Genomic DNA, 22,808 nt, shown 5'->3' with positions numbered 1-22,808 from the left:
ATTAGCAATCTGGGCTCTCTCTGTTAGACAATCATGGCTCCTGTTTGTGTGCTGATGGTTTCCACTGAGGAAGAGCTCTACTCCTGTGAAGCAGGTTGTTAAAGGGGGAGCAGACCTTTGGGATGGCCTCTTCCTTCCACTATCTTCTGATTGGGGGCCCCCATGAATCAAATGATAATGGTCTCTGTACACCAATGTAAGAACTGCTGCAGCTCTGCTCCTTCTTTAGTGTAACAAGAGAAGAGTCAGGGAACACGTCTGCAGCAATAAAACATTATTACAAGATGGTTATTGCAGGAGTTAGTAAGATGTTGGAGGAAGAGAGAGTACCAAAGCTAGAGAATACTTGAGGTACATCTTAAGCCCGTTTGCTTTCCTCTTGAGCACAGGAAAAAGAGCTGGCTCAGATACAGGCAAGGTGCATTAGCAGGGTGTTTTTGCCATCACAGACAGGAATATCAGCAGCTCTATGCTGCAAGGCTCATAGGGGTCCCACAGTTATAGTCAGTCTTCTGCTTAAGACACCTGGGGAGCAGGGTCTTGCTGGTCTTTGTGTGATGTCAGCAGCCAGACAGATTTGGGGAAAGCTTTTAGAAGTGCTTGGCAGGTGACTCACTCCTTAGCAGCAGCAAGAGGAAAGAAAGAGAGAAAGGAAGAAAGAAAGGGTGAACCAGGAACAGAGACCCAACATGAGGAGCAGAAATAAGCTACAGGGGGCCGAGGTCTCACACACGCAATGCTGTGTACAACTGATGCACAGGATTGTATGCATGGGGTGCTGCACTGTAGGAGGGAAGACTTTTGCACACAAAGCATTTGGAGCTAGAATCTATTGGCACGACCATGCTGCAGTGTTGTTGCTGGAGAACATGGAGTTCTTGTCTTACAGACGCTGAGTCATGGGAAAGATGAAGCAGTCATTTCAGGGTGTTGACAGCTTAATACAAGGTTAGGCCTTCTATTTCCACGCCAGCAGCACCAGTGACAAATACAAATGAGTTGTTTCAGGGCTGCTGATGAACTTTCTCCTTAGTGGAAAAAATGAGTTCTTGTTGAGTCCTCCTCTAATAAGTGTGGAGCTGAGTTAAGAGATGAGGATGCTCTCCAGATTCCTCTGTGCAGAAGTATTGCTGGCATTAGTAGATATTGGTGGATGTGTGGGTAGGATGCCTCTCTTTAAGCATATTTTTTCCTTCTTGTTCATTTTTCCCCATCCAACAGTGGTTTTGAGGGCTAAGCATGAGAGACAGAGAACAACAACTTTGTGCTGCAGTGATTACACCACCTAATGCAGTTCCTAGGTCTCCTCCACTATATGAGCTATCCAGTCACAGATAACATCCCCTGCTATCCCCCTTCTAGGTGTTCTCTAAGGTCTGCATCCAGAGGCAGCTTCAGGTCTGCATCCAGGAGCAATTAACAAAATATCTAGAGATGGTCCTGGCCATTCTTCTAGTATGGTCACTACTCCACAGCAGCTTGTTCACTTGAGACCGTCTCAGCCCCGATAAGAGTAGGGCTCAAAAAGAGTCAAGTTTCTGAAGAAACAAGTTAGTTATTGAAAGGAAATCAAAATGGAATGTGTAACAGCAAATGTTAAAGCCAAAGGAAAATTGTTCTGTTGGCTTCTTAAGGTTACATATATGTGTGTGTGTATGTGTGTGTTCCTTTCAGAAAATAAGTTGTTTTGATGGATTTTTAATCTCAGAAAGTTTCCAAAATTACTAAGTATTCTATACTGGTTACGAGCTCAGAAGCTCCAGATAGAAATAGTAACAGAAATCACAGCGGAAAGCTTAAGGGATCCTGTAGTTCACAGTGCTTTCTAAATACTTTAAGCAAGAGTAAACAGTTTTTGATCAAAATGTGGTGCCTTGAGCTCTGACCCTAAATATATGCGGTTTTTATGTCAGCAAAATCAGTGCTCTTTAGTTAAAAAGATACAGGAGTAGAATATTAGCCTGATGGATTAACTCAGCATATCACCCTGAGTTACAAACCTGCAATAAGAGAATAAATGAAAACTCTGGGTCAAACCAAGCGTCCACCCAACACAAGAATCTGTCTCCAGTGGCGCCATAAACAAATGGCACCATGTGCTTCTGCATTGCTTTCATGATGTTGTTCCTAAATAATATCCACACTACATCAGTTGCTAAAATTTCAGTGATGAATTCAGAAATACAAGTTCTAATAAAATATCTTCTTTGAAACTGTCCCTTGAAAGAGAACACTTTGCTGCCGACTTCAAAAGGAAAAGTAAATACAGTTCCACATCTTCAGTGTCAGATGCAACAGTACCCAGAGATGGCAGAATCCTTTATGCTCAACAGTAATAATATACCAGATCATTCTCTTCACTATCTTGTTCATAAAAACATAGTGTTAGTCGGAGATACTACTCAACATCCAGTGCTCTGACCTGACCCCCTCTGGTTATTTATTATGCAAGCAGAATGAGAGAGAGTTCATCCATGACTCTTTGTTTCCTTGTGTTTAAAAGATGCACTTTGCTGAACAAATGAGCTAGAGGTAGAGAATCCCCCAAATACTTTCTCCTGCTTCATTACTCAGTCTTAGAAGCAAACTCTCCTTGCTGTCCTGGAATGAGTCACTCTGTAACTGGCACTGCACAGATGTGAGATGGGAAGTGGGCTGTAGTGCAAGGATCCCAGGGCAATCTGTGTGAATATCTGATTCTCCCATACCTGGGGCAATTAAAAAAAGTATTACTACAAAAGAATAATTATAGAAAAGAGAAAAATGGGAACAAAAGAAAAGGAAAAAGGGGAAAAAACAAGAAGACTACCAGGTTAATCTCAAGTGAACTTCAATAATTGCAGGGAATCAAGTATCATAAAAAAGCATATGCGATTAAATGAAGTTACTTGACCAAATCAAACCATTTGGTTCTGAGTAGCAGGGGTAGATTATTCATTCTAATCAGAAGAAAGGATAGCAAATCTTAAAAAAAAAAAAAATAATAATAATAATAAAACAAGACACCTAAGGATTGCTATAAATGATTCAAATATTTATTTATTTATTTATTTTCCCAGAGCCACTTATATCTCTGCCACTACTTGCAAGGAATCCCAGACATTCGAGATACATGAAACAAGTATCCAAAGCTGAGATTTTCATGGCACTTACTGGGTTTGCTACTGTCACCTGGGCAGGGGGGGACATTCAGCATTTCCAGCTGTGCCAGTTGTACTTTCCTAATGTTGTGCCCCAAATTAATTTAGTCATTTTCTTCTGTGGGCTCCTAAACAAAACTCCTTGCCTCTTTTCAAACATCACATCCTTAATGGGGAGGAACAGCCTCGTTGCCTTATTCATACTCTGTGCGTTAACTTATTGCAGAGCTGGCTGATAGAGAAAGCTCTAGCAGTCTAGACTGATTTTCCTCTTAAAGCAATACATTAAAACCAATGAGTACTCTGTGTAGACACTCTGAAGCCTTTGTAATTTAGTTAGATTTCTTTTTGGTTGATGTTAAAGAACTTCAGTGGCATCAGGATACCTTTCATGAGCCTGGGTTTACTGCAGCTTCTGTTTTTTGTTGCAAAATTGCAGCACTTCTCCCTTCCTGCCTCACTTTCCCTGTTTTTCCATGACATGCTTCAGGAAGAGATGGCATGTTAAACCACATGCAGCTGTGACCTTTCATGCCTATAAGATTTTTTAATACCTGAAAACCCAAGAACAGTTTTCTCCAAGAGTAGCCTTCTCGGGTACTTTCCTCATATCCCACTCTACATAGTCCCTCTTGGAGTGGCAGTCTCCACATCGATCACATCTGTCTGCTAAAGCCAATTGCATCACGTATATTGCCCCTCCAAGAGAGGAAGGGAAAGAGCATCAAGACTAGATGAAAAACTAAGAACTGATGAAAGAAGAAATATGACTGTGCGGTTTTATTCCCACCACTGTGTTTGCCGTAGATTTCAGGGAAGTAAAAGAAATGCAGAAGTGGAGAAGGAGTCTTGTCACATGAAATATGTGGTCTTCATCGTTTGCTCTCTGGTGATTGTCTGAATGTGGATGAAGTACCACATCATAAGGATAAGTAAATGTGCTCCCTCTGTTCTGTTCTTGTCTCCTACTATGAGATGTGGATCATGTTGCCCAAGGCAGAATCCACACCCACCCAACCTCCCCCCTCCCCAAGAACCAATTGCCCCATTTCTTCTCTTTTCTCAGGGTGAGAGGTGGGGGGATGACAAGGGCTAGGATACTCTCTGTCAGCACTGGGCAGCACCTTCTACCCTTTCTTCTGCTGTGTGACCTATGTTGTAGAGGAGAGACCAGAGCCTTTGCAGCAGATGTACCCACTGACATGCTTTTTGACCCATCAGCCATGAGGAAGGGGACTAGAGGCAGACAGAAGGGAGTGAAACACCAGCAGGTTACACCAAACAAACCCCAAGGCATAGCAAATTGATCCCAAATAGGAGCCCTCACGCTGTAGCTCGGGATTGGTGTCATCACTTCATGTGAGACTTTTAGGCACCTGGCTTGGTGTGAAGCCATATGCCATCCTCATGGCTGCTGCCCTCCCTCAGATTTTCTTCTCCTCTTTCATTACAGAATAGCAAAGACTACTTGGGGGGCCAGAAACAAAGTGGAAGGGGGAAGATCATCATCTTTGCCATAAGGTTTCAAATTACTGTATCTGCTAGGAAAACAAAATTGCCCTCATATCACTATCTCATCCTCTCAAGTGCAATCAAATGAACTGCTGTTGCTGGGGAGCTAGTCTAAAAACATCTCTCCGCGTTCTGCTCATTCAGGCCTTTTACGCCTGCTGTTCTCATTATTATTCTCTTGTTTTTCCAAGTGTCGAAATCTCACTCGGACATTTATAGTTTTATCTGCACTTGAATATACAATCAGACACCACAGGCAGCACCAGCCGGGGGCTGAATCATGTTCTAGCCTACGTCATATTTTTGAACTCCAGAAGAAAATACTGATACCAAAATGATCTAATGGCTCAAACCCAGATGTTATGAAAGTTGATATCCGTAAGAGGCAAATTCATCCTAGTCTTCATTTATGCCTCCTTTTTCCCATTCACATATAATTCTGAGCCTTCCTTAAGCTTCCGGGAATAAACATTGTTCCAAATTCTTTCCCTGCTATGAAAACAGCATCAGTCAATTAAGTGGTAGTAAAAATCCCCTTGCACAATTCTCTTATTTTCAGTCAGCCATCTTCATTCAAGAGCTTGATGGGCTTTTGTTCAAACTGGCAGTTGCTACGTTGTTGCAGGGCAAAGATGATGCTCACCCAATGAGAAATGCTACTTAAAGGAATGACTGGAGAAAGATTTGGTTAAACTGCACATGAAGTTGTGCAGAAGAGGCTCCTCCAGACACAAGATGTTCACCATACTCTTTCTTGTTGCCTTTGTGCAGACAGCTGCTCCTGCTTCCAGCATGTGTTTTGTTGCCTTGCTGTGCAGTCATGGTAAGGAGTAAGTTAGTAATTCACAGGAAAACAGCAAATGCACACGGTGATGCACTTCCATCACACAGTGCTATGCTATGGCCACTGAAAGCGCAAATCTGTTTACTAGAATGAGGAGGATTCATGATAGAAAGAAATCCTCAAAGGATGAGCTTTCATACCGGCTTTTGTTTTTCCACTCTGAGCACTTGGGACATCTGGCAGAGCTCTGAGCAAAGCAGCAGCAGCTGCTGCTTATACCAATTTATCCCTTCTCCAGATGTCAAGACAGTGCTGTTGACGTTCTTTTATCATCCTTTAGTCATCACTCCCCAACCACTCATGGTATCTCATCATCATCTCACATATAACATTGTCCCTGTAAGCTATTCCAACTGGATCTTGGTGCTATCAAACAGCGAGAGCAGGCTACAGTCAAGATCTTACATTTTCCATCCTCTAAATGTACAAGGTAGCATTTATAAGAGACTTGATGCCTCTCTGAAGGAAAGCTATTAATCCCAAAGTAACTAATCTCTACCTATCAACACTGGAGCATGGATTAGAATTTCCTGGAGATGATCCAGCAATTGGTTTTGAACACTGATGTCAAAAGGCTACATCAGCCGAGGCTGGACACCCATCTTTGAAGAGGAAAAAAAAAATACTTCAGCATCAGCAGAAATCAAGTTCAGCCCCAAGTCTGGGAGCTTTGTGAGTCTATATAGGAGTGCCTGTATTTCAGGTGACATCCACTCCCCACAGTTTCCACAGCAAGTTCCAGGCAGGGAATGGCCCCTTGAGTCTCATGTCCATTTCCTCTGTCAGCTTCCCAGCAAAAATGACAGAAACATCTAAAAGAGTCCTTCAGTTTCTACTGAGCCCAAATTTCTGTGTTATTGTAGTTATAAAGGAATTTGCAAATACCTGACAGAGTGGAGGACCATCTGTCATTTACTTGGATCACCGTATCTGCCCGTGGAGCTGTCTTAAAGGACTTGAGTAGTCTTGTTGTGAGAGAGCTCTTCTCAAGCATGAAAACTTCTGCCATGTTCCAGCCCATGTGCCTGATGCCTGCCAGCTGCATGCATTTTTGCTGCTGACTGGCAGTCATGGTCCAAAGACAAGCATTGACTTCATCCTTTTCCCATCTGTATCTTTAGTAAAGGCTCTGGAATCCTTTTCTTGCCCTCGGAGAAAATAAGTGGTGTAAGTCAGGAGATGGGAGATATTGTTGCCCAGAAAGGTAAGATTGGAAGTACAAGTTGGACAAGTCAAAAATAACAATAAGGGTTTTTCTTAAAAATAGAGGAGAGGAAATGGGAGGAAAACAGAAGCAGCTTCTATATGAGTCACTCCTTGTTCTAAGGCATATATTTGCACAACAGTTGAAGTAAGACTCTTGATCTGGCCAGGAACTGTTTAACCTGCACATCCCTGTTCCCTGCTGGATATGTCACCCCACAAAATGAAAACAAATTCTCCTGCCACCTGATCAGGATTCCCTCTTCTACCACATTGGGTTAGTCCTGCTCACCAGCTTCCTGGAGATGAAGCAGGATTAATAAATGTGATCAATGTGTTTCTTGTCTCCAGATACAATTTATGATGAGGTGTTTTGTGAGTATGATATATGAGTCACTGTGGGATGCAGCAGTGTTTTGGCCTTGCATCTGTGGAGGTACAGTATTCATTTTCCCTCAGTCCATAAAACACGCAGTCCAGAAACATGATGAATATGTTTTGCAGAAGCTCAATTGGAAACTCCAAGGAAGTTCCTTGAAATTGTTTCTAAATAGGATGTTCATTTTGCTAGTGAAACAAAGAAAGAAAACACTTCCAAGTCTCTGCACCTTCTCCAAGACCCTGTTTCCTACCCCTGCCCTTTTCCCAGCTCCCAGCTTACTTCCAAAGCCTGCAGGAGGCAGGATTGATTGAGGCTCATTGCTGACTCTAGCCCCTGTTTTCAGCTTTGGACCATCTTGCTCTTCATGGCAACCTATGTCTATAGCTGGCAGGTCAGCAGTCATATCTGGACGTCCACAAACCAAGAGCCATGCTTAGTCCAGCGATACAAACCTCTTGCAAGAAAAGTATGTAATCTTCTGGCTGCACAGTGAGGGAACCTGGTGTTGATGTGATGAATTTTTCCCCACTCATAAGTCATCCTGTCTCTTGCACTCATCCCATGCTCTGTTTATCAAACCTGTTGGTCCCACTGCTGACCAAAGACTGCGTTAAATTGGTTCATCAATCATCTGGCTGTCAGGCACAATCTTGCCAAGGAAGGGAGGAAATGCCATAAAACTCCAGAAGATGATATAATTCTGATTAGGAAAAGTGCTTACTTCTGCACCCACTTTAAAGCCCATTAGAATAGCTGTTTTGCAGATCTTAGTACTTAAATCAAGGCATTTATCTTGAATATGATTTAGTGAATCAAAGCCTTTGTTAATAGGGCATTTGGATCTTCATTATTGCACCAGTCTTTGACATATTTAAAAGGAGATTAAAAACAGGAGGGAAAACAACTTTTTATGCATTTAGATTGATAGTGATAGACAGTAATAGAGGAGGAATGGTTTTAAGCTAGAGGGGACACTTAGATTACATTTCAGAAGGAAATTCTACAGAGAGAGGACGGTGAGGCACTGGCTCAGGCTGTCCAGAGAAGCTGTAGATGCTCCATCCCTGGAGATACTGAGGGTTCCTGTTGGGTTCCTGTGCAGCCTGATCCGTTTGGAGGCAGCCCTGCCCATGGTACAGGGGTTGAAACTAGATAATTTTTGAAGAAGTTCCTTCTAACCCAAGAAATTCTATAATTCTGTTACAATACCCTCTACAGTCAAGCACAATGAGCCAGATAATGCCAGCTAAGTATTCAGCTGGGTAATACTAATAGCTGGGGCCATGCTTTTCAGGGGAAAGAAAAAATAAAAGGAAATATTTTATCATCTGCCTCAGTGAGATGAAAGCTGGCTCTGCCAAGAGAAGCTCCCAGAAACCCATTACCAGACTGGGTAATAATGGCTGGAAGAACATTGTCTCTGTACCATTGGCACATCAGCCAATCCTATATGGCATTTTCTAGAGCATGGTCATCCTGGGCATGAATACTCCCAAAAGCAGTGTTGTTTCTTTGCTTCAGGCATCAAATGGGCTAGGCCATAAGCTACTGGATGGCTACTACTACTAAGGGACTTTCTTGAAGTACACAGAGATACCAAAGGTCCTTGTTTGTTTTGTTTTGTTTTGTTTTTGGGAGGGTTGTTTTGGGATTTTTTTTGTTTGTTTGTTTTAAATTCAAGAAAATTGCTTATTAGTTGCCAGATGCCAGCCTAATAAAATTGCCCACAATTGCATTTTGTGTAGTAACTCTTTTCCAGAACTGCATAAAAGACATAATTTACATATAGTGACACTGGGGAGTCAGGATTATTTTAGTAATTAGAATAACAACAAAGAATATTCTTAGTCATAAGTATCCCTCAGATTGGTCTTACAGTAATGGAGGGTGGTTTATGCGCTGGTAATTTCTCCGTCCCAGTGGAAATCTTTATGAACGGACTAAAGGAGGAACGTACAATTATCCTTCCCATGTACTCTTACTAATGCTCTCTACACCCAGAATTGCATATAGAAAGGCTTTGATTTTACTAAATCACAACACATGCATTAGAGTAAAAGAAAAAAATAAATAAATCACTTGCAATAGGTAATTTATTGGAAATTAAGATTTGTGTGGAAGTGTGGGCCTGTTCCCCAAGTAAAATCAAACTATTTCACAGTGTCAGAAGCTGTAAAATTCAGACATTCTATGGCAAGACATAGTTAATGCAAGACATCTGGTTTTGAGTAAGGAGGTGAATTTTTCAGCATGGGTGCTATGCTTTCACAAAGGTCAGGACCATTCTCAAAGAGCTTATCAATAAAAAAAAACCCTGTTCTTTCTGAACTGATTTTTCTCTGTGTTGAAGATTCTATCAGAAAAAAAAAAAAAAAGGCCACTAGCGCCCAACCAATCAGCCTTCTGAATCCCCTTGGGTTGCTTTACATGTCATTTTTTGGTAGATCCTACTTGTTTTATTGAATCCATTCAAGACGTAGTGTCAGGTTCTCAGATTACTTGACATTTGGGCTAATGGTTTCTTTTGCCTTTGAGTTTTGGTCTATCTTTAAGTGAATAAAATAAAATAAAGTAAAAAGCCATCGGAAAGCAGTACAGTTTCTTTTAAAAGAGGTGTGTCCAAAACATGATAGAATTTTGCCTGACATATTGTGTCACTTCAGAAATATCAGATTGAAACATTCCAACATTCTCAAACTTTTCTTCCATTTTGGGGACGCTGAAACTGTTTACCTCCATTGATCCAAAGGCACAAATACCTTCAGTGCTGTGAATTTGCCTTTGTGCTTGGGAAATTCAACCTAACTCTGGAGAATAGGAGCCTCTCTGTTCAAGGCTTTTATTAACTCTCTGATGAATAGAAAGTGCTTGGAAAAAGTCTTTGAGGAGAGTTGAATGGCCAACTCTTTGTAACGTTTTCTATGCTTCCATTATCAAGACTTTCAAGCAACCTTAGTAAACGTGTCCATGATCCTTAAAGCACAGGTGCTTTTTCCAGAAAGGGTTCTGCTTTTGAGTCTCTGAAGGTCCCAAGCAAGATACTGTTGAAATCATAAGTTATCCTGGTGAGGGGCTTGTCTTTGCAAAGTGGATAGGGTGTCTTCTCCATCTGAACTGAAGGACATGATGCCAAGTGTAAACCCGAGAGTTGTTTATATGCTGTTGTTTGGAAATGGTTGTTTTCCTCCTGCTTACAGCCTGGTCCCACTTTCTTTTAGTATGTATTGTTTGATGTTGTTTCTTCCTAGAACATTTATAAGGCATTATGCTTAAAAAATTAGGTTGATGAATGAGAAGAGACAGTTCTGATAAAGTCATTGACAGAAAGGCCAGAAGCCTTTTTGTCATCTTGGAAGCTTGTCATTTGGCTGCCATAAATTGCTCTGAGTAGTAAGATAGTAAAAAACAATGAAAATAGAGCAAAAACTGCCCCAAAACTTAGATGACAGTGAAGCAGAAAGTGTCCCAGCAAAATGATCATTTTTGGAGAAACACAGTTAAACCATTAAGAATTCTTCACCCACTGTAACAAGGGAACAAAGACTGTCTCAGACCTTGAGGAGCTCATATGCTTTTAAAAGATCTTTCTTATAGGTACCAGATCTGCTACTGCCTCTGAATAACCCTGTCGATATCCCACCACTGCTCATAAAAAGACATCCTCCTTTCATCATGCTGTCAGATTGAGAACCACTGAGAAGGTGCCAGGCAGCCTTGTCAATGAGTAGATCAGTTCTACCCAATGCTGGTTTTCAGTTGCCTGCTTTGAGAGGGAATTTTGCTTTTGTTTTGGGTCTTATTCTTGAGAATGCTTGGAAATAGGATGTTATAAGAACCAGGGTTTGAATACACCTGAAACTCCAGATGTAGCTTCCAACAGGGGCCATCCAGTTGAAGTCAGTGTGACCGTGGGATCACCACAGTTCCAAATCAGCTCAGTTCTGTATATTGTGTTCATTATTTCAGCTGTATTAACAAGCTGCAACTTTGTGAGGTTTATTGTGCTCAAGCCTGAATGCTTGGCATGTCACTTTGGGAACTCCAGCTGAGCAGGTTGATTTCAAGACACCTGCTTGGGTACGCAAAACTGTATAGAAGATATGATGCCATTACCAGAGCTCTGGATCAGTCTTACAAGCAGATCCTTGGCTCACGGCCCATCTACCCACTTTTCCAGGAAAGACTGAGCCATCTCAGGAATCAACGTGACACATAGTATTAAATCCTATAACATGTTTAACTTTAAAGAGACTTAAAAATACTGCTTGAAATGCCTTTGGTACTGTCATCATCTTAATTGCACAAATAATCTAATTCAACTAAAAAATGTAGCTGATTTCCAGTCAGTTTGCTGACATATCCCAGAGCATGTTTCAGCCAAGAAAAGAGTATCTCACCTTGATTTTCAAATGAAACAAATAAATTTGTTGCATTGTTGCTGTTGTTTATCTTGCAGACAAACAAAGCTGTAGCCAAGGGAGACTTCCACCATGCAAGCTCCAGCTCCCGACGAGCACTCTTCCTTGCTGTGCTGTCCATCACAATTGGAACTGGCATCTATGTTGGGGTGGCTGTGGCTCTTATTGCCTATCTGTCCAAAAACAATCACTTATGAGCCTCAGGAAAGAGGGACAACCAGCCACCCAGCACCTGCACTGCAGAACTCCACCGCAGATCAGACTGCATGGTTTTCCAAAAAGATCCAGAGACATATAAACACCTTCTGGGGGCAGGTACAGGCTAAGGTGGGCTTGTGCATTACAGTAGGGTGGAAAGCTGGCAGAGACAGAGGTAGTTGCTGTATTTGTGATGCACAAGTCCTGCTTCTCTGCATGAAACCTTGTGAAAGGAAGAAAGGAAGAAAAGAAAGGAAAAGAAAGGAAAAGAAAGGAAAAGAAAGGGAAGGAGAGGGAAAGAAGAGGAATGAAGAGAAAAGAAGAGAAAGGAAAAGGAAGAGAAAGGAAAAGGAAGAGAAAGAAAAGAAAAGAAAAAAAGAAAAGAAAAGAAAAGAAAAGAAAAGAAAAGAAAAGAAAAGAAAAGAAAAGAAAAGAAAAGAAAAGAAAAGAAAAGAAAAGAAAAGAAAAGAAAAGAAAAGAAAAGAAAAGAAAAGAAAAGAAAAGAAAAGACAGAAAGGAAAAGGAAACAAGCCAGGAGAGGTGTGGAGAAGGTTATTTTGCCTTTGCCTTCTTTGCAATATGGTGTTTACAAGAAGCTGGCAAACTGAGCTGTTCTCTTAATACCTTCTTGGTGACCTGAACTTTGCAGCCAGCATGAGCTTGTGCTTTACTTGCTCGCTGAGCATGGCACTAAGATCTGAGAAAGCATGGACAGTGGCTGGTTCTCTGAAAGAGCAATATAACAACAGGAGGAGGAATATGTTTTCTTTGTTTTTGAAGGCAGGACTCATTTGCCTGAGAGTGAAGCAGAGACCTAGCAGAGAACAGTGTTGCCTACTCTTCTTGTGTTGGCGGGTTTCTATAGAAGATAAAAAGGAAATAAAAAATATTTTTTTCTTTCCTTTCTTCGTTTTTGGATTAAGATGTGACCCACAGACCCACCCAATGCAGAACAGCTGAGGTTACAGCATGACTTGACTCCGCAGACTGAATCTGAGGTCGAAGTAGCATGGAATCCATTGTACAATGAATTCCTCCATCCAATCACATCGTGATAACAGCACATGCCCATGGCATATTGCTTATCAGGATTGCTCCACTCTGCTGCGGAGACACGCATAGCAGCAAATGCAAGAAACGTGGGGGGAAAATGCAAACTGGAATACTAACCAATTTTAAATTACAAAACATGGAAAAGCATGGGAATTAACTAGGGGAAGGAATGCTCCATATATTTCTGAGGTATTGCTCATACACAGAGCGGAGAAGTGGATCGCTTCGATTACAAGCTCATGGCTCATCCATGGACCAAGGACACAGAATAACCATGGATGTCTTGATAAGAAAAGTAATGGTATGTTGCAAGGAAACTGAGCATTGTTCTTACACTGACTAAAACAACGCATCTCTTTCCTCCTTTACTCCTTCCCCATGGTCACCTTTATATTTTGTTGTCTTAGAGATGTATGATATCGTCCCACAAAAGATTTATGTGTATAGATATATATGTATCTGTGTATGTATACATGTACATCTATACCAATTGATAAGCTGAGACAATAAGCATTTTATTGCTCACTGCCTTATGTTTGTACCAACACCATTTATTTGTCCAATAACCTTTGTGTCCATCTCCATGTTTTTATGTCTGTTTTGCTCTGGGATGATTGTTTTCCTTCTGTTTTGGGGCTGGCGTTGTTTTGGGTTGGACTTTCTTTTTTGTTCTGTTTTTTTTTTGTTTTTTTTTTTATGGGGGGAGGAGAACAAACACATCCAAAACTATTTTTCTGCTGGTTCTAAAGTTTATTAAAACACATGGTATACAGCTTCTAATGCTCTGTGTGGCACTTTCTTTGGATGGATGTGAAGTTTTAGTCTGAAGCCACAGTGCACTGAGCTCACCTACCTGAAAAAATATCCATACGGACTATCCCATACTGTTTCTGGATGTAAAATCCTATTGAAGTCACAGGTAGTTCTTCTATTGCATTTATTTGTTAGGCTTCAAACCAAGCTTGGAGACCTGCAGTGCACTTGTATTTGTCTTCAACAGTTCTCAACTACTGCTGAAGCCCAGTAACTATAACTTTTTTGGCCTTGTTGCATTATTAAGAAGCTGCAGTTCTTCCCCTTCAACTCTTTTTTTCTTGCAACTGCCACGGACACCCCTTCCCTTTGAAGTAGGCACCAGTGAGTGGGCAAGTCAGAATCTCCTACAGTGGGCATTTTCTGCGTTTGAATAGGTGGTAGCGAGCCTCCCTTATTTCCAGCTATGGTGCATACAGTAGGCTGCAAAGCCCGTCATGGCTTTAATAACCTAGCTGGCACAATCCTTGCAGTTCTCCACTCACCCACCTGGAGGTGGCTGTGACCACTTTTATTCACGTTTGTCACATTTTGAGCTGTTTTCCCATTCAGGGAGAATGGGAAGTTTATTTCTTGGTTGTTTCTGAGGGCACAGTGAAGTGTTTCTGGACCTGAATGACTACAAGGTCACATACACTAGGCTTGAGCTTGTGTCAGTCTCAGTACAGATCTTACCAAGCCTCAGTTCGTAATGGTGTAATGACTCAGGAAATCCTTTATCTAAGGGGCAAAGACAAGAACTGGACATACTGATTATTTATTTAGCTTAAATGAAGAAATTTCCATCTAAGCCTTTTCCATTTGTATCTCTGTGGTGTGTCTTGGCCCAGCTCTTAACCTGCGGAATGCATAAATCTCTGCCACCCTGATAGACTCAGCTAGAAAGAGCTGAGAGGGGTGTGATTCAGGCTCTCACAAGATATCTGAGAGCAAGAAGAGCTGCAAGAACCAAAGGTAGGCTTGGTGCCTTGGACCGTCTATGGCCTTGTTTGACCTTGTTGAAAACCTGAGGTGGGCAAATCCAGGAAAAGGCTTTTCAGACACCATTGGGGGCATTTCTAGACACTTTCAGTAGCAAAAAGGAGAAGGTTCTGTGCGTACAAATGGAATCAAAAGTCCCTGCTGCTTAACCTATGAGTACTGGTCTGAAATGAGGTAGTCACACAAGATGCATAGCTTGTTACAGGCAAACAGGCTGCACAACACACACTGCAGCTGATGCTGTAGGAGAACTACCTCTAAACCACCCTAGGCCTTGGGCTGCCAAGCTCTCTGCTCATTAAGATAAATTCAAAACAGTAAGTTGTAGTGCCATCTTTCCATCCATAAGCCCTATGTCAGAGCAAGTACCACCTGCCTACTCCCAGCCAGAACAAACTTGGCATGAACTTCCCATTTTGTGCTCGGGCTGATTTGGCACAAACACCAGTGTGTGCATCTGCCTTACCCTGATGACAATGGTATTTCTAAATGGACAAACCTCCATGAACTGCAAAAACATAACCAGATAGAGGAATATCTTCATAAATCGCTATAGCAGTGGCTCCTGCTGTTTAGAGCCAGACCATTTAAGACTGGCTACGAAATGTTGTCAGCAGCTGCTGAACTGAAAAAGCCCTCTGCACAAGATTGTTATTCACTGCTGGCTGCTGGTTGCTGATCATTATTTTCAGTTTCTACCCCCTGCTTTGGGAAAGGAAAGGTTGTAGAACCCAGGAGGAGAGGCAGGGTTCATACACCTGCTGTGAGTGATGAACTGAGAGGAGACAGAAAAAAATACTGACAGGTGAAGAGAGACCTTCGAAAATTTACTGTCTGTGGAGAAACATCAAGAAAATGATTCAGGGTTCTTTCCCTTTGCAAAGCAGATTTTTGAAACTGAGTTAGTTTACCTATCATTCTGTTCAGCTTGAACTTACCCCTTATACTTACCTGTCGTTCAGAAGCCGTGGCTCTCTTCAGGCTTAAAGGAGGCAGTTTCTAATAACCTTCACATTTGGAGTACCAAGAGCACTCTTCCTTCCTGCATGTGGACACATGGAGCTCCTGTCTAGTTTACAAAAGAGCTCTGCCATCCCAGAGAGGAAGGAGAAAAGCCAGTCTCTCAAACAACACTACAGCTGCCTCACTGCTTCCCTCCCTTTCTGAATTGAGACCTTCATCCCATCTGTGTTCAATCAGAAGGTGTCAAAGAAGTGGCACCGATATCCTTACCAGATGACAGGCTGGAGTGATAGCTGAGATTTACTACAAGGGAAAATATCAACCTGCAAAGTGCAGGGTCTGAAGGCTCCAACTTAATCTTATAATGTAGGATGTCACTGTGGATTAGTCTCAGAAGGTGCACGGGGAGTGCTGGAGGCTCACTGAGAGGGGAGAAAAAACGCCTCCTTTTGAAAGCCTCAGAGCTCACGGGAGTAGAGAGACTCTGCTAATAATGTGTTGGGTCAGAGACTAATTCCACATTACATCTGCCATCCAATGGGATTTCATAACCCCCTGATGCCTCCATTGATTCTCGGTGCCTTCAATCTGGAATCTTGCTAGAGCTGAGTGTTTTTTATTGCTGTCTGAGCAATTGCTGTCAGTCTGAGACGTATTTCTCCCATCTTCCACACAACACCCAACTTAAGGCAAGCATCAAGAGCTCCCTGGTGAGGCAGGATGAGGGCACACAGACTGCTTGGGCACACCACCTCACACTGGGGCTGGCACAGACAGGGGCAGGCACCGGCCTGGTACCCGTGGCAGTGACAGCCACCTCTGGGCATGCTGCCATGCTCCAGACACAGCTTTGGGAATGCCACCTGGTGAGTTGCAAAGGAAATTCACAGGCAGCCAACAACGAGCGGGGCCTCTGAGAAGAGAGAATGACAAGACAGCCAATTTGCTTGATTAAACCAGCCCAGCCGTTCCTAGCATCCTGTGTTAGCTCTTCCTGCAGGAGCTGAGCACAAAGGATGCTCTTTGCTGGCTGTCTGATTTTGCTCACAGCTGTCACATTACCAGGATGGTACAGTTCTTCAGGCAGTTCGATCACTGCAGCCCATGGTCTCACTTCTCTGGTGTGGCACAAAGCATTGCATTTTGCTTGAGACATCACGGGCAGCACTCAATGACACAGGCATCAGATCTACAGCCGTGCCAAGGGAGGGAGAGTAGGAGCTGTTTGCACTGTTGTAGTTTATGTTCACATGGCAAGGCCAACACGTGTTTCATATGGTATCAGCTGCGGACCAGCTCTGTTGCTCCTACTGCCTTCAATGGTCAGAAGGTAGGACTACTCCTCCTACTATACTCTGACAGGATTCTCCTGCCATGCCATGGCAGAGCTGCCTGTGAAAGGCAGCAGAAGGGTGGGAAAGGACTCTGGGAGACAGCCTTTATGAATCGGCTAGTAGGAGAGGGGCTGGAATTTACATCTGCTCTACAATCACAAATGACCACAGTGCTGGAAAGCAGACATCTCTCTATGGTGGGCTGTTTTGCTGGGGTCAAAGCCCTCCATCTCTAGACCTTTGTGATAAGTAATGGTCTGTGCCTGTGCAAAGGTAAGTAGCCCAAAGTGATGCCCCAGGTGAGTTACATCAGCACTCCATACACGATCAGGTATAAGCATACCTCTCAGAGCCAGCATGTTCATCTAGAAAACTCAGTGGTGCTCTCCCTCCTTCTGACTTGTACCAGTTTTGAGTCAATTTTGTACAGGTATACATTCTCATATATATTCATACACATATATGCATACATCTTTACGCATACTTATTTGTGTGTTCATACATATATATGTGCTCATATGAGATAGCAATCAACTGACGTTCTCCATCAAGAACGCTGCAATGCATTTCAATGGAAAAAAAGAAAAACATCAAAAAACACAGAAACACAACAATAAAACAAGGACTGAACAACAATCATCTACAAAAGAGAGAACAGATCATAAGAGCTGGGCTTTGCTGCTTACTTGTTCTGTACTTCTGAGCCAGCTCTGCTGTCTTTTTCTCTCTGCCACCTAGAACAATGGCTTTTATTGTTACTAAAGTGCTTTGGTACTGAGCAGCTTCCAGCTCTGATAGAATAACAGCCTAATCAAGGAAATGAGCACAAAAAAGAACATAGGTACAACAGCCATGCTGCCACTAAGGTAAGCAGCATGCATGCAGAAGTACTCTTAGACAGCCACAGCAAGCAGTTGAGGCTCCAGGAGGCTCTTGCAAAGATCTCTAAAGGATGGGTGTGAGAATGTCACTTCAACCCGACCTGCAATAGTAGGACAAGGGGAAATGGTTTTAAGTTGAAAGAGGGAAGATTTAGGCTGGATGTTAGGGGGAAGTTCTTTACTAGGAGAGTGGTGAGGTGCTGGAACAGGCTGCCCAGGGATGCTGTGGATGCCCCATCTCTGGAGGTATTCAAGGCCGGGTTGGATGGGGCCCTGGGCAACCTGATCTAGTAAACATGGAAGTTTGGTGGCCCTGCCAGGCAGGGGGTTGGAACTTCATGATCTTTGAGGTCCCTTCCAACCTGGGTCATTCTGTGGTTCTGTGATTATCTCACTTTGTTGATTGGTTTATTTGATCACTTCTGAACTCATACCAGTAACTTGTGAGCAGCTACTGACTTGAATCACAGGAAAAAGAATACCAGGCAACCTTCATTTTCTGCTACCCCTGAGATAAGACCTGTCAGCACACTCTTGGCACAAAGCAGCAATTAGAGCTGGTCACATTTTCTCATCTTTTTTATGTTTGCTTAGAACACCTTCCAAGAGAAAACGCCATTCAATCAAAAGGAAAAGCCTGGCTGCAGCGAGATGTTGTTCTTAAGGACATTTTATAATTGAGAAAATTAAAAGCCAAGCCCTTTGCAATGGTGGAAGACTTCACGCTGACCTTTTTGAAATGCAACACAGCCTATTCTATTTGGAAATTATTTGTCTCAAAAACGTTTGATACTGACCAAAGTGCCATCCAGCTGGCAAGAGTGCATGCTGAGTTTTCTTCCCACTGAATCCTTGTGTGACAGATCCAAAGTGAAACTGTTAAAAGCCTTTTGTTTGTTTACCTTTTTTCTTTTTTAAGAAACAGCCAAAATGCCCTGTTTTGTTCTGTTTCAAGTCTGAAACATATGTTCAGATTGGGATGTTATTTATCACACTGCGAAGTCCCATTTCCAAAGCTTTTGTTCCTTATTGGTACAAAATTCTCCCTGGCCTTATGAATAATATTGTATGGGAAACTGGTAATCACAGCCTGAACTTCTGATTAATCAGCTGAGGCAAGTGTTGTGTCAGCTGTGGGAGCACAGGTGAGAGTAATTCAGCTGTGCTCCCGGAAGGGGGTGGAGCTTGACTCCACCTCCTCTAGACCTCATTTAAGGGCTGACCACCACTAAGGCAGCATCTCTTGGAGATTGCTCCTTGGTGGAGATTGCCTCAGCGTTTCCTTGCAGACTGCAGGCTTCCATACAGGTGAGTTTTTCCTGTAAATAACCTTTTGGATATTTGTTACCATCTTTACGTTATTGTCACTGTACAAATGCCATCCTAAATCCTCTTTGCTGAGAAATACCATCCACGGAAGCACACAACCCTCTTGTTTTGCAGTGATGATTGTGATGCTGTGGTAGCATTTGGCCTCTGCCACCAGTGTCTCAAGGTGCATTTGCTTGTGCTGAGAAGATTCACCAATGCATGCAATGGCATAGCCTCTTTGCTGTCAAGTTCCCTGCACAGATTTCTCATACCCCAATGACTGGCCAGGTTTGAAGGAGAGGATTTAGCCCTGCCATCAGGGCCTGAAGGAGGTCTGTGTGTCTCTGCTCAGGCAGCTCAGTCAAATCCTCTTAATTAAGCCTTTGTCCCCATCTGCTCTTCCCCTTTTCACCCATTTTCCCCTCACAGAGCCTGCTCGCGCATTTCTGGAGTGAAAACAGAAGTCTGGAGAAGGGCCCTCTGGGAGGAAGCTGCAGGCACCAAGACATGCTCCTGCTGTGCAGCCCATGCTGCCCAAGCCCCTGGCTCCCATCCAGTTCTCAAATCAATCTTCTTCTGAAGGTTAAACATGGCACCTTCTGCTGATCCAGATCTGCAAGGTCACCAGACAGCAGCTTTTCCCTGCCCTCAGGCTCTCACCAAACACTTGCAGCAGTTTACTAAGCAGCCGTGGTACCCCATTCCTGTAGGCCAAGTTGGATGGGGCCCTGGGCAGCCCAAGCTGCTCATAGTAGGGAGTTGTGGCTGGGTGGTCCCCTCCAACCCAACCATTCTAAGATCCTGCGATTCTACTGCATGATTCATGTGCTAGTTCAGCATCCTTAGAGCCGTGATGAAGATCACACCTTTATCTCTGGGTCTGTACTGCAATAGTACATTGGAATCCTATGGGACTCAGTCAGGAAAAGGGATTCCCGGTGACAAGCTTCAGTCTAGGTTGGCTCATCTCTGCTGACTTCTGCAGTGTTCCTGAGCGTAATCCAGAGCAAGAGATCAACTTTCTGAATTAGGTATTGTGTTTGCTGGCTAGAGAGGAAGCCTTGAGAGAGATATTCCAGCGTGTTTGGGTTGGGCTCTGAGTGTCTATAGCACCACTGAGATGCACACATTCATTTCCTATGAGCTGTGCTTTAGCCAGTCTTGAATTCCACATGTAGCTGCTTGTAGCAGAAATGCTGTCATGGCTTGAAACTGATTGAGCACCTGGTGGGAGGGCAGGGCCAACCCAAGGGATCTCAGGTGCAAGCAAGAAATGCTCCTGAGTGACCAGAAGGGCTGGAGCCAGGATCCACCACTTCCCAGACTTCGTTTAATGGTTGGCATTGGAGGCAAAGGTACCTTGCTGTAGGTCCCTGCATACCTGAGGCTTTCTGAAGGAAAGCAGTTTTTTTTTTTTCCCCTTTGTTTCTGTCTGCTTCTGCTGCATTTGAGCAAGTTCTCACTTGCTACAGCCTAGAATTTTGCCATTCTGCTGTTGTTGCTGTGCTTTCTACTGTGTTACAGTACATTGTCAGACAACTTTTCGCATCACGTTCTCCTATTCCAGCCATTTCTGAGGCTCAAAATTGCCCCCGGAGCTTAGTGGGAGCATTTGTTTTGTAACCCACTCCCAAATTCCCGTGCCAAGGTGCAGCTAGTGTGCTGAGAAAGGCACTGAAGTGCCATTACAACTTTATTATGCAGGCAGTTGTCAGCAGGGAGACAGCTAGGAAGGTCCCTTTGGTAGAAGATACAGCTCTGTACATACTGTTGTGCTGTTCCTTCATTTACTTCAGCAACAAAGCACGATAAGGAAAGGGACGAGCATCTGAGAGGAACTCAAGGCAGGATGTGACAGGTCAAAGTGGAGCATCTCGTTGGAGCTGAGCTGCAGGATGCTGACTGTTGCCTGGAGGGATCTTTTAGGATTGTGTCCTTGTTTTCTTTGGCAGAGGGGCTCTCTTGAAATTGAATTTCCTGTTATTTTCACTTCTTCCTTTATCCATCAGCACAAATTAGCTTTTCTTCATTCTTCCTTGGTTTTCCCCACCACACACACCCTTGGCCAGCATATTCATCTGGAATCTGCCATTTACTAACTGATCTGATTAGAGTTAATTACTAATTATTTGTATTACTACAACCCTGATGTTATACGCACCATGGGAATATAATTTAATTACAGCATAATATCAATCAGATGCATAAATTAAAATGTTCACGTTCAATATGAGCCCATTTTCTATTTCCAGTTGTCTGAGCTGCCAGGCTTGGAGGAGAACAAAGCTACTGCTTCAGGCTGCTGAGCAGTGAAATATGGGCACAGCTCCAGTTCAGGTGGAGGAATGGGACCCAATATCTACACAATATCTAGCAACAAATAGTTCCCATGATTCTATGATTCTACTTTGAGTACTTGTTCTGTGAAGAACCGCCATGCTCTGTTCACCTAGAATGGCTAAAAGTCTTTATCAGAAGTTAAAATGCAAGCCTTTTTCTTTATGTCCTTTTCTTGCCATTTCATTTTATATGTCTGTACTGTGTTTCCTCGGCCATTCTTTTTCCCAGCTGAAGCAGTTTAGTTTAATTATCTTATTTTTGTGTACAAGCTGGTTTATAATTTTATCTCCTTTCTGAACCATTTCCAGAGGTGGGACAAACCTGCAAGCACTACTTAAGCTAATGGGGCACAGCATGGACACAAATGCTGCATAGAAGATGGTGGGCCCTGGATCAGCCCAGGTAGGCCTAGTGCTTCTGAAACCCATTTTTCACTGTGTGATTTGGAAAGCCATGGATGTTGGTACCTCCATGGAGCCAATTACACAATTCGTGCCAACGATCTAAGCATACAGTAGACTTACATGATGTGATGATCTTTGAACTGATCTTACAGAGTCATCTCAGAATGCAGGATTTTTCTCCCCAGACCTTCTCAAGTGTAGAAGGTTAGTATTAGTACTATTCCAGTTTCCTGGTTTTCTACAGTAACTGGCAAATGCTTGTTCCTAGTCAGAGATCATCTCCTTCAGCCTTTTGCAGCCTCTCCCACTGAGAGATGACTCACTACCATTGCCAGAAAGTGAACTGATGTATGTCAACCAGGTGCCTCCTCTTGGTTGCTGATCTACTCTCTTCTGCACAGTTCAGATGGGGATTATCTCCAGCCATTGTGACCTGGCTTCCCTGGGTCTGCTCCCAACCACTACTTCACTGTTAATTTTCCTAATGCTTGCTGTCTTTCTACACAACCAGGGTTACTGCAGATTCCCTTGGGAAACAGTTTTCCTCCTTCTCTACTTCTCACTGGTGCCTCTTTCCAAGGGAAGATCCTATCTCTATCACCCTATGAGCACAGCTGGCCATAGGCAATGCAAGCCCCAAGCCTCAGCTACTGCCTGAGGCTGATAGAAGCAGAGGCAAAATCCTAATTTCCTTTCCAGGTATAGGAGAGTGGTTGCACATGGAGCAATCAATTTCAGAGTAGCCACTGTTGCTGAAAGGTCTAGGGAAACTGCTGCCCATTGGTAATAAATTAATCTTCCTCAGGTCAAGTCTATTTTGCCCTTAATCAATGAATGGTCATCTGTTCTGTATCCTTGATCCATAGAAAAGGTTTCATAATATCACTGGAGTTGGGAGGGACCTTAAAGGCCATCTTGTCCAACTCGCTTGCAACAAACAGGGACACCCACAGCTCCATCAGCTGCTCAGAGACAGTGTGATTCCAGTGGCTAAGCTCTGAAAGAAATTTAACATCTCTGGAGAAAGTGCT

General features: G+C 43.1%; 1 protein-coding gene across 2 annotated transcripts in view; it reads left to right on the top strand.

The window, feature by feature from the left end:
• Window positions 1–12,031, top strand: part of SYNDIG1 (synapse differentiation inducing 1) — a 58,493-nt gene extending 46,462 nt beyond the window's left edge. For both annotated transcript variants that reach the window (XM_072333495.1, XM_072333496.1), the window contains exon 4: window positions 11,538–12,031. In XM_072333495.1, the coding sequence (XP_072189596.1) occupies window positions 11,538–11,696 (159 nt within the window). In that variant the 3' untranslated portion in view covers window positions 11,697–12,031. The remainder of the gene's footprint in view (window positions 1–11,537) is intronic.
• The last annotated feature ends 10,777 nt before the right edge of the window (window positions 12,032–22,808 follow it).

Source organism: Excalfactoria chinensis, chromosome 3 (genome assembly GCF_039878825.1).
Source record: "Excalfactoria chinensis isolate bCotChi1 chromosome 3, bCotChi1.hap2, whole genome shotgun sequence".
In the NCBI taxonomy this organism is placed as follows: Eukaryota; Metazoa; Chordata; class Aves; order Galliformes; family Phasianidae; genus Excalfactoria; species Excalfactoria chinensis.
Note: the sequence above shows the minus strand (reverse complement) of the source record. Positions and strands in the feature narration are given on the sequence as shown.